The 17,105-nt window shown below is 44.7% G+C and overlaps 1 protein-coding gene across 18 annotated transcripts in view; it reads right to left on the reverse strand.

Moving 5' to 3' along the window:
• The window catches only part of LOC114872712 (forkhead box protein P1-like), a 177,892-nt gene that overhangs the window by 10,047 nt on the left and 150,740 nt on the right, over positions 1-17,105 (reverse strand). For 11 of the 18 annotated variants that reach the window (XM_029180216.2, XM_029180215.2, XM_029180222.2 and 8 more), the window contains 10 exons: positions 8,751-9,344; positions 7,932-7,994; positions 6,329-6,578; positions 5,386-5,490; positions 5,090-5,264; positions 3,912-4,098; positions 2,680-2,992; positions 2,174-2,242; positions 927-1,003; positions 599-700 (listed from right to left, as the gene is read on the reverse strand). In XM_029180216.2, coding sequence (XP_029036049.1) covers positions 599-700; positions 927-1,003; positions 2,174-2,242; positions 2,680-2,992; positions 3,912-4,098; positions 5,090-5,264; positions 5,386-5,490; positions 6,329-6,578; positions 7,932-7,994; positions 8,751-9,344 — 1,935 coding nt within the window. Of the gene's footprint in view, positions 1-598; positions 701-926; positions 1,004-1,578; positions 1,624-2,173; positions 2,243-2,679; positions 2,993-3,911; positions 4,099-5,089; positions 5,265-5,385; positions 5,491-6,328; positions 6,579-7,931; positions 7,995-8,750; positions 9,345-17,105 lie in introns of all 18 variants that reach the window. The other 7 variants (XM_029180217.2, XM_029180226.2, XM_029180223.2 and 4 more) reach the window with 4 other exon arrangements.

Consider the following 17,105-nt stretch of genomic DNA (forward strand, 5'->3'; position numbering starts at 1 on the left):
TCCACGGTTCAAATCCATGGTTTCCAAGTTTTTGTTTTAAATTATAATTTGTCTCTTTTTGAATAACTATTACAGCTGTGCTATAATCATTGCATTTATTAATAATTAATTACATACACTGCAATTTTTATAGAATTTAAGTTATTCAAAATAGAATATAGAATTTTAGTTTAGAATTATATAGAATTTTAATTATTCAAAAAGAGATAAATTATCATTAAAAAAAACAAAAAAAATGTTGGGAACCAAGGATTTGAACCGTGGATCTCTAGATTGCGAGTTGTATGTGTGAGTTTGTCATACTTCAGAATGTAAGGAGTAACTAACTGTAATTGTTAATATCTTTTAAACAATTAGCTGTCTGCCCCCAGAAGGGGGTATAGACGTGTTCAGCTCGACGAGCTCTACAAGCTGGCAAAGTTTCATTAATAAGTGAGTGTACGTGATTCCAGAAAAATTTCAATTTTCAATGGAGGATTGAAAAAAATAAATGAATAAAGACGCGTTTGAAAACGAACAAAGTACAAGCTAGAACACTGTTGTTCTATTTTCATCACCTCTAACGTTTTGTATCTTTACTGAAAGTGAAGTGATATACCTTCCACGTTGCTGCGTTGCGCCGGAAGTAGCAGAATGTGTTCTGGAACCAATTGTAGATCTCGTTCAGCGTCAGCTGCTTCTCCGGCGACTCGATGATGGACTGTGAAACAGAAACAAGAAAAAAACGAAAGAACGAATGTTATCAAAATAAATCCTAGCCCGATCACTATCCACGAGAAACGGTGCAAAATTACCCTCACCCATTTTCCTAGGATTAGTTCCGTCGAGATTAAATATCGATTAAATGTGACGCTCTTATCGGACAATTCATTTTAAATTCAATTATTCGGAACGCTAGATGTCTACGTATCGAATGGATCACTCACCTGTCGGATTAAGGATGCATATGTGAACGGCGGCCTGACGTCGGCGTTCTTGTAAAATTCCCTATTTCGTTGAATTTCTGAAATACCAAGAAGCCACGTTTTGTTTCTTTCCCAAAGTAACAGCTCGCGATAGGGGGATACTTTTATATTCGTTGCGACACCATCTCTTCGCGTGTTTCAAATTGTCTGCGGGGATTTGTACAACAAACAAGCAATGAAGCCCCATTTAATTAGAGATGGTTCGATTCGCGGAAGAAAAAGTTAAAGAAAAACTGTTATAAAAATAATTTACGAATTCATAATAAACGAACGTCTCGCGTTAATAGGTATAATAATTGATAGAAAAATGATGTCTTTGAGGATCGCATGCTTATGAAACAAATTACCAAGAACATTCTTAAAACTAGATGAAAGAATAAGCGAAAAGCGATCTGGAGGGGATCGGATGGGGAAAGAAAGAAGCTGGTACTCGGTTTCAGCTTGTTCATCCCTTGTCATAATGATCGTACGGATGACGGAAGTATCTGAAACGCTGTTTTACGGGGTTGGAGAACGTAGACAGGGTGAAAGAGGTATTCCAGCATGCAAGAGTGCACCCTTTAAGAAAATCCTTAAAGCCACCAAAGGAGCGTGGAAAGAAGGTTGACAGTACCTTGTTGGACGTCAAGGCCAGCACGCTCCAGCATGTAGGGCAGCCCTACACGGTGGGGAGGGCGGGCAGCACAAGAAATAAGGAAACAACAGAAGTATTGGTAAGAAAGAGGTTCGAACTGGTGTAATATATAATTTTTCTTTTCTTTTTTTTTTTTTTTTCTTAAAACAAATTCATTTTTCTTTCTTTCGTTCGTCTCTTTTCTTTACTACTGTCTATTACTTTATACCTTTCTTCACACCTGTTTAACCGTCCTACGTCGCCAACAAGGTGTCGAACACTGTAGCTCACGTGACATTGTTGCTACCGTGAATAAATCTGTGCGTGTGGTAGAGTTTACGATAGGAAAAAAAAAGGCACGAGATCAAGAGAGGACCGTAAAGAGCATTTGCTACAGGATTTTCTTTTAGCCGGGCCTTAATCGACGAGAACGAACCGCGAAATGCTCTTCTGAAATAATCTCAGCATAAATTCACTATATTCCGTGAAATTATGTCTACGTAAATTAAAGAGAATTTTCAAGATAAACGTTTCGAGCAGAATAGCATTTCACGGATCGCGCGTCCACCCGACTGTAATTTTGATTAATCGTTACCTTCGTTAATATCTATTCCAGATCTATCGACGGCTACTCTGCGCCTTACAGTGCCCTCGTCATACAGTCCTACGAATAGTATTCAATTTCTAAATTCACATGTCTTTCGTTTCACCTTCCTCGAGACGACACAACATTAATCCAATTCATTTTTACCGAACCATTCTTACCCGTTATCTCATTCTAATCGTATAGAAGGGTTGGAAAAATAGTCACCGAATGCAGCATTTCATTAAATATATAAACAAATTTTAACACGTTCGCTATCATCGTCGAAACGTCAACAATTTGATGCTTCCTCAAATGAATCCTTCGTTGACTAACGACAGCGAACGAATTAAATCATTTTTCTAATATTTCCCCTGATGCAGGTAAAACGGAAGAACCATCAACAATGTCAAAGACGAAAGCCTTTAAACCCGAACAGATTATTCTGAATATTCCTGATTGATCTTTCACACGTTATCAGATTATTTCGATGGTTAAAAGGAAAAGGGAAACCTTACCTCCTGCCAGTGATAACGCGGATTTGTCGCTGATACGTCGCCTGATGGGCCCCGGCATGCTGGGCATGGTCGGCATCGTGGGCATGCTGCCCGGCATGGTCGGAAGCGGAGGCATTCCAGACATGTTCGACATGTTAGGAATGGGTGGCATGGGTGCTCCACTGGATGGTTGTAGCTGACCGCCTGCTGGCGACCTCACAGCCGAGACCAGGGCGGATATCGAGACGGGAGACACTTGGGAGACGCCGAAGTTTGGCGGTGGTTGGCTCATCAGGGCGGTGGAGAGATTTAACTTTGGTATACTAGAGCCCGTCTGAAAGAAGCGACGCGATGTTTGGGCGAAACGCCTTTGGGCATTACATACACGGTACCGAGACCGTCGACCTTCTTTTTCTTGTGCAAACTTTGCAGACCAGTTTACGAAATTCCTCATGTCTTTTTTTTCTTTTTCGAACGTGTGCGGTCGGCTGTTTAGGATTGTTTGCACGTTTCGCGAATACCGTTTGAGGTTCGAATGAATTCTATCAAGTCGTTGCATATCAATTGGCTGGTTTCGAAATGTAAAAAAAGATCAACAGGATTCGATGACACAAGAATATAGTAAATTTTTAATTAACGAGCAAACGACGAAGGAACATCCGACGCGTATATTTCATTGAAACGTTCCCGATTATCAGAGCTGATCCGAGCTTCGCGAGAGGACTCCTCCCTTTCGCGTTAAAATAATTAAGTCGGCCCGAGAGGACGAGCCACGCAGTCGCCCGGACGGCTAATGCGATATTGGTATTCTCCGACTGTCGGACTTGTTAGAGGTTTTAATTAAGGCGATATAAAATCAACGAGGACCCGATGAATTATTAATGAAAACTTTATGTATAAATTAGCGAGTCTACTCGGCGGCGCGTTAAAACTGAAACTGGCATTGTTGTTAGCCACGGCGGGCACTCGTAAAATTCACCGACGTCGTGAAAATCCGACTTTACGACTCTACGCTCGGCTCGTACCAGAAGAGTTTACATCGGGAACAGGATCGTTAGGATCGTTTTTCCGGATTCCCGCCCTGGACGATGTTCGCTCAACGACAAACCGCGCGACACGTGTCTCATCGAACTATTATTGTCTACCATATTTCGCGGATGGCGACGTGCCACGATCATACAGCGACGCATTGTTTTTCGCGAAATTGCTTCCGCGACGAGGAATTTCTATTTACATAATTGCGGCAAACTTACCGATGACTCGGACGACTTTGGCGGTTCAGGGGAAGCCATTTGTTTCGCCACGTGCAGATGATGCATCATGGCGGTCAACCGGTCCCGTTCCTTCTGCAACTGAATCTCCAACTGCGACACAACTTGCATCTGAACTCTGGCCTGCGCCGTCGATCGGTCATCCAGCGTGTGTTCCGTGTTTAAATGTCTGGAACGAACGTTTAAATCGCTCCTGCTGTTAGTCACCGGCGGGAAAAGGAAAAATTACGAAAGAACAACCCTCGTCCAGCGAATCCCTCTGATCCCAAGATACTAACGAAATTATGTCGCGAACAATGCCGGGTCGTTTACGAGGAAATCAAAGCTGCACCGCGTCACAAAGAATAAAACGTTTCTCTCTTTCTACCCCTCCCAGTATCACCAAGGTGAATCTTACCCCAGCTACGGGACAGCAAAAGAATCGAGTTCCAACGGGGTGGTGGGTTTCAAGCAGGAGAGGGTGTGCCAACGAGATTCCGTATTTAAGAATTTCCGTAATCCTTCTTCGTCGCCGTTGCTGTATCGCTGAGGGTGAAAGAGGGTGAAGAAAGCAAAAAGGAGGGAGAAGGTTGGTTAAGACCAAGAAGGTCTTGCGGAAGGAAGGTGGGTGGAGGTGCACAGGGGACAAGGGAAAGGGATTAGACCGAGAGGCATAACGATGCGGTCGAATGTCGTGAATATTAATGAGACAAAGGTAATTAGCGTTTTCCTTTTTCTCCCTCTCTCTCTCTCTCTCTCTCTCTCTCGTTTTTTAAGTAACGGCTTGTTTGAGGGAGTTTGCGGCGACGAGCCGCGTGATTACTAGGGATTGCCAAGCAAAAGGGGGCCCCGTGTCTGGACTGCTGGTTTGAAACCGATGGTGAAGGTGCCGGATGTCAATGAGATACGCCGACTTCAGCGATTTTTCTACACTTCCTTCCACCCTCCCTAACCGCGATGCCTTCTAACCCATTCCATGCCACGAAATTGTCGACTTTATTCTTCTCCTTTCTTCTCTTTCCCTTATTTCCCGACCACAAATCTACCCCGACGGATTTACCTACTTTCCAAGAGTGCAAGAACTTCCCAACACCAAGTTATCTATGATTCTGATTTAAAATTTGGGATTCGATGGTCGAGTTCTTAATAAACTTAATAAAAAGAAAATGTTTGAAACGTACTTAAGGAATGCTTGATAGTCTTCACAAATAACTTCACAGCCTGGCCACTTGCAGACCCCATGACCGTAGAGGGGATGTGCCTTGTCGTTTGAGGAAACGTCCAACGGTTTCTCGTCCAGCGGAGTAGTTCCGTTCATCTCCGACCGCCGACTCGACACTGTCGAATTCAGAAGTCCTGCGATAGTCCGGAAACGAACGTCGCATTCGCAAAATAAAAGGGAACGGAATACAGAGAAATTGGGAGGGCATAGGGTAGCTCAACTTGGTCTGACAGGGAGGAGAATTTCAATGTTTACCGTTGAGTCCAGCCCCAGATTTTGGAACGTTCGAGTTCTGGTGGGATTCAGGACCATCCGGTGTCTCCGATTTCCACATTGGTAGACCATCACCCGGTTGCAGACCTGTTAAACATTTTTCATTAATAGAATAAACCACTTTTATTCATTATTCTCATGCAAGGGTTAAATAATATTGAAGTTAAGCTTTGTAACTTTTAAAAGGTCAAGCAGTTTAAAAGATCTCCGTAAGGATCGCGATTGTTAATCATCTGTTTGTTGATCTTATAAATACATCACTGTGTAAATTTAACGCTACACCATGTGGCAACAACGTTAATTTACGTAGCGACCGTTGACAAGGAGATACGTGATTAATTTACCAGTAAAAAGTGGACTGAACACGAGAGGTACAAAGAAGGGGGATGCAAACAGCACACGCGTAGGGATGATAAACGAAAGAAAAAGGGGGATCAAACAGAGGATAAAGTGTGCGAAAAAAAAGGAAGAACCGAGGGAAGAAGAACGACGGGCAAGTTTGTTTCACACGTGAATTTCCGAATCCAAAGTACCGTGAGCGTACGTCAACGAGACCCTGCCGCTTTTCTGGCCCTGCCCTATTATTCCACCCTTCCTCTTTTCTCCGTGTACGCCGCGTCAGAAAGAAAAACATCACCGGAACGAGAGCGGACGCAACCGAAACACTTCTACGCGGAAAGTTTCGCCCAGGGTGAAGTGGAAAATGAGAAAGTGGAGGGGTAGATTACTCGAGACAAGAGAAACAGAGACCGAACGAAAATGGGTAGCCGGGGGTTGGGTGGTTGGATTGTTGTTTAAATCAGAGGGGTGGGTTACCATGAAAATTACGCGTTGTTCGTCGTGTAATTAATTTTTTCACACTTTCAATAAAAAGAAAAGCAAGGAGACAAAATACAAATCTTCTTTCAGAAACAGTTAATCATACCCGAAGAAGGATTGTGCCCCTGAAGACCCAGCCCCTGCTGAAGAAGATACTGGCTCTGCGTGATCTGAAGTTGTTGGATCAATTGTTGCTGCTGAAGCGCCAGTTGCTGAAGAGGAGCGGAAGCTTTCTTCTTGTCGGCCGTTTGCAACAAATGCGTCTGTTGGATCACGTTCAGCTGTAACTGTTCCTGCAGTTGCTGTATCATTCGCTCCAGCTTCTTCCTGCCCAGTTCCGCGAACTGATGTTGATGCTAAAAATATTTCATCAAGCATTGTAAAGAGAACGAACCGAATTCCTGCGGAAGAAATTGAAGAAAAAGAAGAGACGAGGGGCGAGCTGCATCTTGTAGCCGTTGTATAAATCGCAGACGCAGATAATTCCAGGGGGAGGAACGCGAATAAGACAGAGGGCAGTTGATGGGTACCCCGAAGACAAACAACGAGACACAACGCGGCTGATGGCGATGCTTAATTGCTTACCTCATCCTCGAGGCAATTCCGCGGCCATCCCCGTCTTCTCAAAGCCTCGAGGATATTTTAAAACAAACTCTCAGATAGACGCCACCCTTTATCAAGTTACGCTAGTAGCAAGAAACGCACGATTAATGAGCTACGATACAGCTACGCTTAATGAGCTTGTTTCTCGTGGAAAGAATTTATCAGCGATCAAGGAACATTAGGTATCTGGGTAATTAGGAATTTTAGCACGAGTTCGGGATAATCGATTACGAGTGAACTGTCTAAATTTGTCGAGCGAAGGATACACGATCGAGCGGTGTCGCTAAATAAATATTTGATGCCTCCATCGGAGCTGTATTGAGCCTGCGTGTCTCCAATACCTATTTGCACTAAAACGTCCTTTCAGCTGTTTAGAGAAAGGAACAAAAAGAGCTTTTACGGTTAAATCGTGTACGATCCGAGTGCAAATGATTAAAAGTTTTTTATATGTTAAAAATAATTTCGAGAGAATAATGTAATAGCGCGCACGTAATATCCAGGGTGATATAGAGAGCAGGAGTCCTGTTCGCAGAGCATCGAAATTCCCGGTTTCGCCGTTCGGATGCTCAAGTTCTAAGAGGCTTTGAAAATCAGCGATATTCCGTGAAAATTTCCCGATAATGGAAAAGTTGCACAGCACGGAATTTGATCATTTCGTGGCGGAACATCGCGACGGTAATGAAATAGTTTGAAACAGTTTCAGAAGGACGGAACGAACAGGAAACGTAACAGTAGAGCGGAGGACTCTTTCGGTTCTTGTTATCGTCGAAAGGATGCTCGAATGTTTGTACAAGTTCGCGGGAGGACGAGAAAGCGAGGAAGAAGAAGAATGTACTCCATCGAACAGACGCTTTTTATAATTAAAATTATCAAATGGTAGACGGGAGGGTGATAAAAGGCGGTCTGTTTACCTCGCAGAGTATCTGAAAGATGTTTAACTATGCCAAGATGCAATGCTTGCTCGATAAAATGGACAAACTTTGCTAATGTACCCTGAAGAGGAACGGAGCACAATAAAGCCGAAAGAATGAGCAACGAAACCCGAGATTCTTCTACTATTCTCACCGCAGCTACCACAATGAAATTCCAAAGAAAGGAATACTTACGTCCTTCAGGGAGGAAAAGTAGCCGAATCGTTCCTGATTCGACGCATGCTCCGACGTGGTATCCTGCAAGAATCAGTACCATGTCAATGGCATCAAACGTTTCAATTTTAATTATAAGAATTAATTATGGAAATTTATTTTACTATATTTTCATAGATTCTATATGCTATATCCTTGAATGCCAACTACCAAGAGATTAGTAAACTACTAAAGCTAATTAACACGTTCCCTCCCACACGATTTGAAGATATCAAAAGATAAAGATCCGATCGCACGATATCGTGTGCGTGATTGTCAACTCTTTAATAGCAAAAATATAGCAGGAAATTCAAAATGTACCAAAAACTGTACATATGGCAGGGTACGCGTTAATAAAATTCAGTAGTACAACACTATGATAAAGCAGACCTACTTTAATTCAGGCCTTCTTCTATCATTTATTTTAGTAATGAACCCTAACTTAAAATAAAATAGCAAAAACATAGTGTACCAAAAACTGTACATATAGCAGGGCACGTGTTAATAAAATTCAGTAGTACAACACTATGATAAAGCAGCCCTACTTTAATTCAGGCCTTCTTCTATCACTTAATTTAGTAATGAACCTTAACTTAAAATAAAATAGCAAAAACATAGTGTATCAAAAACTGTACATATGGCAGGGTACGTGTTAATAAAATTCAGTAGTACAACACTATGATAAAGTAGTCCTATCACTTACTTTAGTAATGTGCCCTAATTTAAAATAAAATAACACTATACTAGGTGAAAATTGATTAGTCTAATTATATTAGAGTAATAATGCTAATAAAAGAATACCTGATGATGTTGTTGCTGTTGTTGCTGCAAGTAAAGCGTGTGTTGCTGCATGAACGACTGCAGCTGGGTGGGGCTGAGTATGTGCTGTTGCAACAATTGTTGCATCTGATGAATGCCGCTAGCCGGGCTGAGCATCATCTGCGAGGGATTCTGAGAGGGTGGTGCCCCTGGCGGCCCTCCGGGCGGAGGACCCTGCGAAGGATTCGGCGGAGAAGCCCTCTGTGGGGCTTGTGGACTTTGATGGGGGCTCGGTTGGGGACCTGGCGCCCCGGAACTGGGCTGTTGCGATTGTTGCGTGATGATAGGTTGCTTTTGCTGGGTCATGGGTGCTGTTGTCACTGCGTGCCCAGCGGGACTGAGCTTTCCATTGCTCTGGTACTCGATCGTGAGGTCTTGTTGCTGCTGCTGCTGCTGTTGTTGTTGTTGCTGTTGTTCTGTTACGCCGCCACTTAACTCGTTACTCCTGGTGTTCTCACGGTTACGAACCGACAGTCGATCTCGATCTCGTTCTCGATTATCGCGCTCCCTCGACGAGGGAACACTGTCGCGAGCTTGTTGTTGCTGCTGCTTCAGGGCTGCAAACAGCGAAGTAGCCTGCAATAGGAAAATGAAGATCGAGAGCTCGATCAAAGTCGGTTGCGAGCTGTCTCGAGGATAGTTTGACAAATGAAATTATTATTTAACCCCTCTAGTCGGTTCGTTTATTACCGGCTTGAGGGGTTAATTATGAATATTATATATATTAAAAATTCTTCGAAAGAAGTTAGAAAGTTTGAACGCGAGCTGGAACGGCAAAATCGATTCGAAAGCGCGGAACCTTAAGCGGTCTTACTTAATAAAAGGAGAAAGGAGTTTCTGTTTTGGCGACACCAGAGCTTGTACAAAGTCAAACGCGAGATAACAAAGAGGGTTACAAAGACGAGGTAGAGGCGCGCGAGGGATGAAGAAGGAGTACGAGAACGAAAAGAGGGAAGAAGAAGCCCCCGAGGCGGAATATTCATGATATAAATGCCGTGTAATGTGCGCGCGTTAAACTTCCAGCGTGTTTTGAGCAATATTGATCTTATCTAATGGTATTCGAGCCCGAGATCGTTGGCTGGCTCGAATCTCGGTTCTCCTTGGAACAACCGAGGAAAACTCGCTGTTGTCTGAATTACGTCGACTCGAGTCTCTCTTACTTCGTTGTTTACGCAGCGGGATTTGTTTTATTAAGTTCTATCATCGAGTAGATTGCGGAGCGTAAAGGCGGAACACCGTGTAACCGGTTCTTCCGGCTTCCTTCCAGCTTATCCTCTTTCGACCAACTTTCAAGACTAACGACTTTTGCTTTCCTCCTCGACTGGATTCCCCGTCGAATTTCGAAATAATCTCTTCGCAACCGCGACATCTTTAATTTCTAAATTACCTTCAATTCCTCGAAAAACCGCGTCGCGGTCGAAGGTCGGCCTTTCTGGACCGCACATGTTCGAGTTTCGTCGAACCGCGGATAGAGTCTCGTCAGAGATAAATTTAAAACGGATTCCACGCTCCGGGCTTCTCTTTCATCTCTCCTCTACCGTGCACCAGGCGTTCGTTCAGTTCCGCGCGGAAAGTCGCGATTGTTTCTCGGCTCGGAAAATCCGCATGGCACTTGGCGAATCGAGCGGCCGCCAAGTCCTATGCTAATCTTATTTGTGTACGATTACGTATGTTTATAGCATGCAAAGAAAGTCCCCGTAGGCGAGCGTTATCAGTGTTTAGTCAGGAGCACCGGTGCGCCTGCCGTTTCGTCTCCGAAGTTCGAAGCGTACCGAGGCGGAAAGAAAAAGCACCTCCGTGGAAAAACAGACCAGACTTTCCGCAAGAATCGTCTTGAAAAAGGAACATTTTGAATTAATCTGAAAAACTTTGTATCTACACAGTTTCGGGTAATTACAATCACCTTTCCTTGATTGAATCCTGTCAATTAAGGAAAGGGTTAAAAAGGAAGCATTACAGCTGGTCTCCAACGAGCGCCTTGGAAGAGAGAGAAAAAAAACAATAAGAAACGATCCAAAAAGACACGGCTAAGCGACAGGAGCGTTTACTCAACGAAATTAATGGAAAGCAACGATCGGCAGGAGGTTTTAATCCACTTTAGCCAGACGCACGGTGCCGGTTAGATCGCGATCCTTTAATTCGCTAATTAATACCGAGTCCGTCTGTTCGGTCCGCGTCCCTCTTCCTCCCTCCGTCTCACCTCCACCCTATACTTTCCGTTCGTAACGAAGAAACGAAGAATCTTGAACGTCCATGAAACCGTCGTCGTGTCAGCGGTGAAAGGGCTGGAAAATCGCGGACGAACGTGAAGGGTGGTTGAACCGCGGAACGGGGGGGGGGGGTGTATCCAAGGGGTGTAGGTAGGGGTCCGAGAGGGTAACGACGATGAAGCTCGACGTGTGTACACGACCGGGCCAAAGGAAAAAAATATAAGGGTACGGAAAGAATGAAAGTATAAGAGCTGACGTTGAAGGGCCATCGACTACAGATAAGAGGGACTCCTAAGACTCTTTTAAGAAAAGGTTAAATAAAGGTCGGGGAGCCGCGCTTGTTGTTGGCTGTTCAGATTCCTTCGACCCCTTTACCTCCCCGCCCCACCCCTCGGTGGGTCCCGGTAACGCCACTTATTTGAATCCCGAAGGCTCCTTCGAGTTCAGCCCCGTTCTACGTGCTCGTCTCGTCTCGTCTGGTCTTCATATCTTTTATATATTAGAATTTTCACCAACCATCCAGAACCGTCACGGCTTTCCAACGTCTCTCTTTCTCTCTGTTTACTGTTTGGATTTATTCCAGCCATCCAATGGCCCCCTTCTGCGACCGCCAGCTTCCAACGAAACTACTGTGCGTTAGGGCTGTGTGTAGAGCAGCTTCCGCTCGTCTTTATATTAATCAGACCGCTGTCATTTTACGGTTACATGAAACGGAGAAGATTCGAAAAGGGAAGATTCGTTGATTCCATCATTTGTTCTAAAAGTCTATCTATGATTGTATTTCGATTACGTGTGTATCTATGATTAATAAATAATATTTTTAAGAAATGACAAAACTTTTCTCTGTGTCCCTGATACTTTTAAAAATTCCCTCACCGGATCCCCAAGTCTTCCGCTTCATCTGTTTCGCCGTGAAACGACACGGCATCTCCCATAGCGATATGAGTCAGCGAAGATTTCGTCTGAAACGTTCATGGCTCGGTCGAGCCCCATTTGGACATGGAGAATCGGCATCGAGTGGTCCACGGTGGCAACGTTGTTTATTTTCATCGTCGAATCGAAAGTGTCGCGGCGAGAATAGCATCGGGAAACGTAACGGCGGTCCGAGTTTCGCGAAGAATAATTTGTTTTCGCGACAAAACTGTCCGGAGAAAGTGACTTGGACCGAGAGAGGCGAACGGTGTTGCTGTGGGACCAGTGACATTCGATCGGTAATCCGTGTTGCTTCTCTCGAAACCGATAAAAGTATCGCAACGGTGTCGCGAATGTTTGTTCAGCGTCGTTTTATACGCGCTGACCAAACTGTACGCACAGAAAGAGAGAGAAAGAGGCACGGATCGTGTCACACTTGAAAGCAGGACAAAAAAAAATACAAAAAAGGAATCGTCCACGGGGGAAAAATTCGGTGATTTCCACTGTCGATCCGTTTATTCGACAAATCCGAACCGGATTTAACTTCTGGCTTTTCTTTGCATTCCATATTGAACGTCCCTTTTCGGATCTGTTAACCGTGATAGGTATTTTCATAGCCGTCTGCACGCCATAGCGGAATATTCTATTATGTGTGTATTAATTAAAATTCCCGCTCCGGTCTCTGTGCGGTCGGAGAGAACGATAGCTCCGATTGATTTTTAACATCGTAACAACGATGTTCCAAGCGTCCATCGAATTCCATCACGGATGTTGCCCAATGAAATCGTGACCAATAAAAACCAAATTCCGCGCGATTTTACCTTTCTGTTTCCATTTTCTAGATCACAGTTAATCGTTTAAGAAGCAACAATGTATATTAACCCAGAAAATCATAGCTGAAAATTATTACACAAATATTTCATAAGAGCAAGGAGAATTTCTGTAGATCGTAAGAAAATGGATTGAAAGGGGTGGATTCACCCTTGCCTACCTTCTTATCTGAACGATCGTCGCGAAAGACGGCGTTGAATTTTCCAAACGTGTCTGAACTTCGTAACGATGTAACGATATAGAAGTAATAGTGGACCAAGACCGTGACTTGTCTTTCAGCCGTTCATCAGCGCCGAAAGAGGCCCGGTAGTTTCCCTAATTCCGAATTATTCCCGAATTCATAGGGACAGCCGAGCGCGCGACGAGTGCTGCGAAACGGACGTGGAAAGGGGACTTTTCCGAGTAATTTGTATTCCACATTTCACATGGAACGACGAGGGGTGACGAGTGCCTCCTTCTCGCGTACCATTCCTCCTCCCTCTCGACATTTCTCTCTCTCTCTCTATTTATCCCGTGTTCTCTCCGGTGTGTTCACACGAGTGCGACCGTTCTCGTGGAGAGACTTACAGTCGCGCGTATATAAACGTCGACCAGGGAGTAACGTCTGATTATGCGAACGCATGGCTGGCCGTAACGCGATTTAATATTAAAATATTATGACAAACGTCAACAGGAGGCGGGTGTAAAGAGACGCGTCTCTGATTGGCCCTCGACGTGAATACGAAACGAGAGAAGTCGTGGGGGGGTAACACCTTGCCAACCCCTTGTTTTGTACCCCAACTGATGTTACATTTTCGTTGCTCTTGGAATCCACGCTTGGAAATGAATTTATTTTTCAAAGATAATTTTAATAAAATTTATAGAATATAATACATGATCGAATTACCAACGCGTTTAGTCAGAAGCAGAAGGGAAAGAGTTAACAATGAAAATTTTGGAGACATTACTAGGAGACAGGAAATCCATGAGGGAGGAACACGTGGACTGTATCTAAAACGATCTAACTACTTGACGTCGCGTTCGAAAAGGATCCTGCAATATTGAGAGGAATTAACGATTCCGGGAACGTCTGTTCTGCCGGACGAGCCAGTCGACCGACTAGGAAGAGGACCATAGAAAAGAGAAAAGGGTGAGCAGGCTGGTTGGGGGTGGTAGGTTTCCTGGGACGACTCGGTAGCCAGCTGGATATTTGGAAAATGGCTAGAACCAAGCGGACGGAATGTCTCTGGGCTTCCATCGTTAACGGCCTGTGTACATTATAGATGGTCCCGTGATTGGTTCGTCAGCCTCTCAAAAACTCTCGTCGACGGCGACGTTCTTCTCTTTTCGCTCGACGCGACGTGTTGTTACCTGTCCGGCTCGTTCTCGTTTCGCAGGGTTCATTTTACCTCGTTGCGACCAGTCACCCCTACCACCATCTCTCTCTCTTTCGACCAATTGACAATGTACAGAGACGGCCTTTCATGGGTATCAATTAGTAGAATTCTCGCTGCTGATGCCCGCACGATCTCAGCCTCGGTTCGTATCGTTTTCAGTCCTCGGGGCGTGTCGATTGAACTAACCGATCATCGTGTAAATGGAGACTGTCTATTCTGCCTGGACGAATTTTGTCTGTCTTTCAAAAATCATTGATTTCAAATAATTTTATTTGCAACAAAGAGCATCGAATCATTGAGCAAAAGATAATTCAAAACGATGCTTCATTTATGAAAATTGCAATCGAGTATCAAAGTCCCCTTTATCTGATCTGCATTTTATTAAAATGGATCCGTGTTGTGTACGAATCCGTCTGTTAATTAGGCTTCGAAGAGCAACCGAACAGTGGTTTGGTAACCACGAAAGAATAAGCACTGGAAAGCGGAACGAGGCGAAGGAGGAAACAAAGATCACCGGCATTATGCAAGGTAAACGTTGCCAGAAGTATACCCTTTCCCGTAGGTATCCGCTCTCTGTATGTACAAGAATTAACGCATAGAGGTTGGGAGTGTCGCAGCTGGGTAGGCGAGATACAGTGGGTCGGGGGTGTCCAGAGAACGGCACGGAGAAAGAGCAGAGAGAAGAGGGATGGAAAATTGGGGAGAGATCGACGGAGGGTGAGAACGAGAACGGATAACAGAGGAAGCTCGGATAGAGGGTGCATCGGAGAGAGTAATTTCGGCATTCTGCGGGTTTGCTTACATCCACCGGTTCAGCGATTTTCACTGTATGCGCACCGATGAACCTGCACCGTTCCGTCTCTTCTGAAACGATACAGGACGTGCCAAGATTTTTTTTCCGTCTTAATAACTGAATTTCCTGAGCCTAAAAGTTTCAATTTTCTAAGAAAAATTATAATCGAATATCATCATTAACGATTGATTCATTTGATTTATTATTCTTCCTTTGGTCTCGCTTCCATTCGACGGCGATCGTCGATGAAACGCGAAATATTTTGTTTCTTCCCTGTTTCGGGAATGTTTTCTCCATTAGCTCGCCCTTTCTAGAGGTCCCAGTTTGCCCCCTCTGAATTTTCGACTTTGCCCGTCGAAGAAAATGAAACGAAGGATGTATCTGTTTGGCGGAGGCCATAATTTCCCTGTTTCTTGACCCCATCTTCCATCGTCGGGGGCAGCGTTGCAAGCCTGTGGGCCACCGGTCGTTAATGAAAATCAAACAACGGAAAAATTACATCCACTTGGTGGTAACCAGCCTCCTCTCCCGCTCTTTTCCACCCTTGAGACTTTACAGGCGAACAGCAGCCGACGAGGAGAGGGTGGAGAACGCGGTGGTCGGTTTTGCCTTAGTCAGCTTTTCCTTTTCTCCACTGCATCAGCGGCCCGGAAAGGTTTGTACTCGGGTAATCGCGCTATTCTTTCCTCCCGGCTTTCGCTTCTTCTTCCTCTTTCCGCCATTAATCATCTCGCGTGTCCCGCTCGTTGGTAGCAAAAAAAAAAAAGAAATATTACGAGGGCTGCTGTTTTCGTAGCCTCTCGATTTTAAATCGAACTATTTCCCTTCCTCGCGTACGCGCAGCTGAAAGAACGCTTGCACAGGGTAGTTTTCTTCCTGGATAGCAAACAACCCTTAGATAAGGGCTGAAGAGGGTAAACGTTCCATAACAATTATCCGCAGAAGTGACAAACAAAGGGAAATTAATAGCAACGTCGTTTGTACGGATACCCGTGTTTTCTTGGAACAACGTTCGAGCCACACCATTGTACCGGAAGTCGATGTCTGGGTGCATCCTTAGGCAATCGCCAAGTAATCTGTTGGCGGGCAAGGCACGCTCGTGTTTTACTTTCGTTCCGGTTAATAATTCAGTATCAATTAGTGGCCGGCTGAATTATGAAAGGACCTTTCTTCGTTCCTTTCCACCCGCTGAATTTCGTTGCTTCCTTGCCAGAGAAACGAAAAACGAGGGGCAACTTCAACTTTCCAAGGAGCCGCGTCTCATCTCCAACTTACATTTACCCTCGCTACTTTATTATCGTTAACGATCGATATCTCTTTTCCGTGTACCGGAATGAAACGTTTGCGGCAGACATATTTGTGTGTCTTCAGTATTTAAGAAGATATTCGGGATTTTCTTTCGCGTCAGTCGATGATCGTCCAGAAAGAAGAAAATCCCGACGATACAAAGCTGGTAACAGGAAACTATCGATGCCCTTTCGAAGCGACCCCTATCGTCGGGGGGTGTCTTTTCGAAAAAAAAGACGGGAAGCGAGTCGGAGGAGAGAAAGGAAGGAAGGAGGCGGTGAATAATGGAAAGTAGCGAATTCCTTTTCTGCTAGTCGCGGCCAGACGAGCTCCATTAAAGGTCCCTAAATCCCCGACGTACTCCGCCCCCTCGCACTGCGCGACTCTACCCTCTCCCTCTTCTCTCACCCTCTTGGTCACCCCCCTTCGTACATGGACGGATCATGACCAAGCATACGGGCGTTCGCTTTTGCTCGTAGACGCATATTTATTCGCAGTCCATTTTGGTTTGTTTGCACAAACGAGAGAGAGTCCGTCAGGCCGACGTCGTCGGACCTCTGTTCTCCGCCTCTGCCTCGTGTCTCTCCCTGCTGCTTTTTTTTTCTCCACCACATCTCGTCGCTTTTGCATTCCTATGCTTTTTCTCTGCTCACTTCCGGTGCTCCACGAGTGGGTATCGCGAGGGTGATCGTCACCCTCGGCTGGAGATATCTCGTTTCTTCGCCATCTGCTTCCTCGATCTCTCTTTTGCATTCGATTTCCTTGCAAATTGTTAGAAAGAACAGTTCCTTATTTCAATCTTGAAAGAATAACTGTCTCGACAAACAGGAATACCGGACGAGATTGCGGTTAAAAATGACAAAATATTATTTAACTCCCTCCCTTGTTCGCGGACGAGGAGTTCTTGATGATACAATTAAGTCCGGCA

The sequence above is a fragment of the Osmia bicornis genome, chromosome 14 (genome assembly GCF_907164935.1).
Source record: "Osmia bicornis bicornis chromosome 14, iOsmBic2.1, whole genome shotgun sequence".
Taxonomy (NCBI): Eukaryota; Metazoa; Arthropoda; class Insecta; order Hymenoptera; family Megachilidae; genus Osmia; species Osmia bicornis.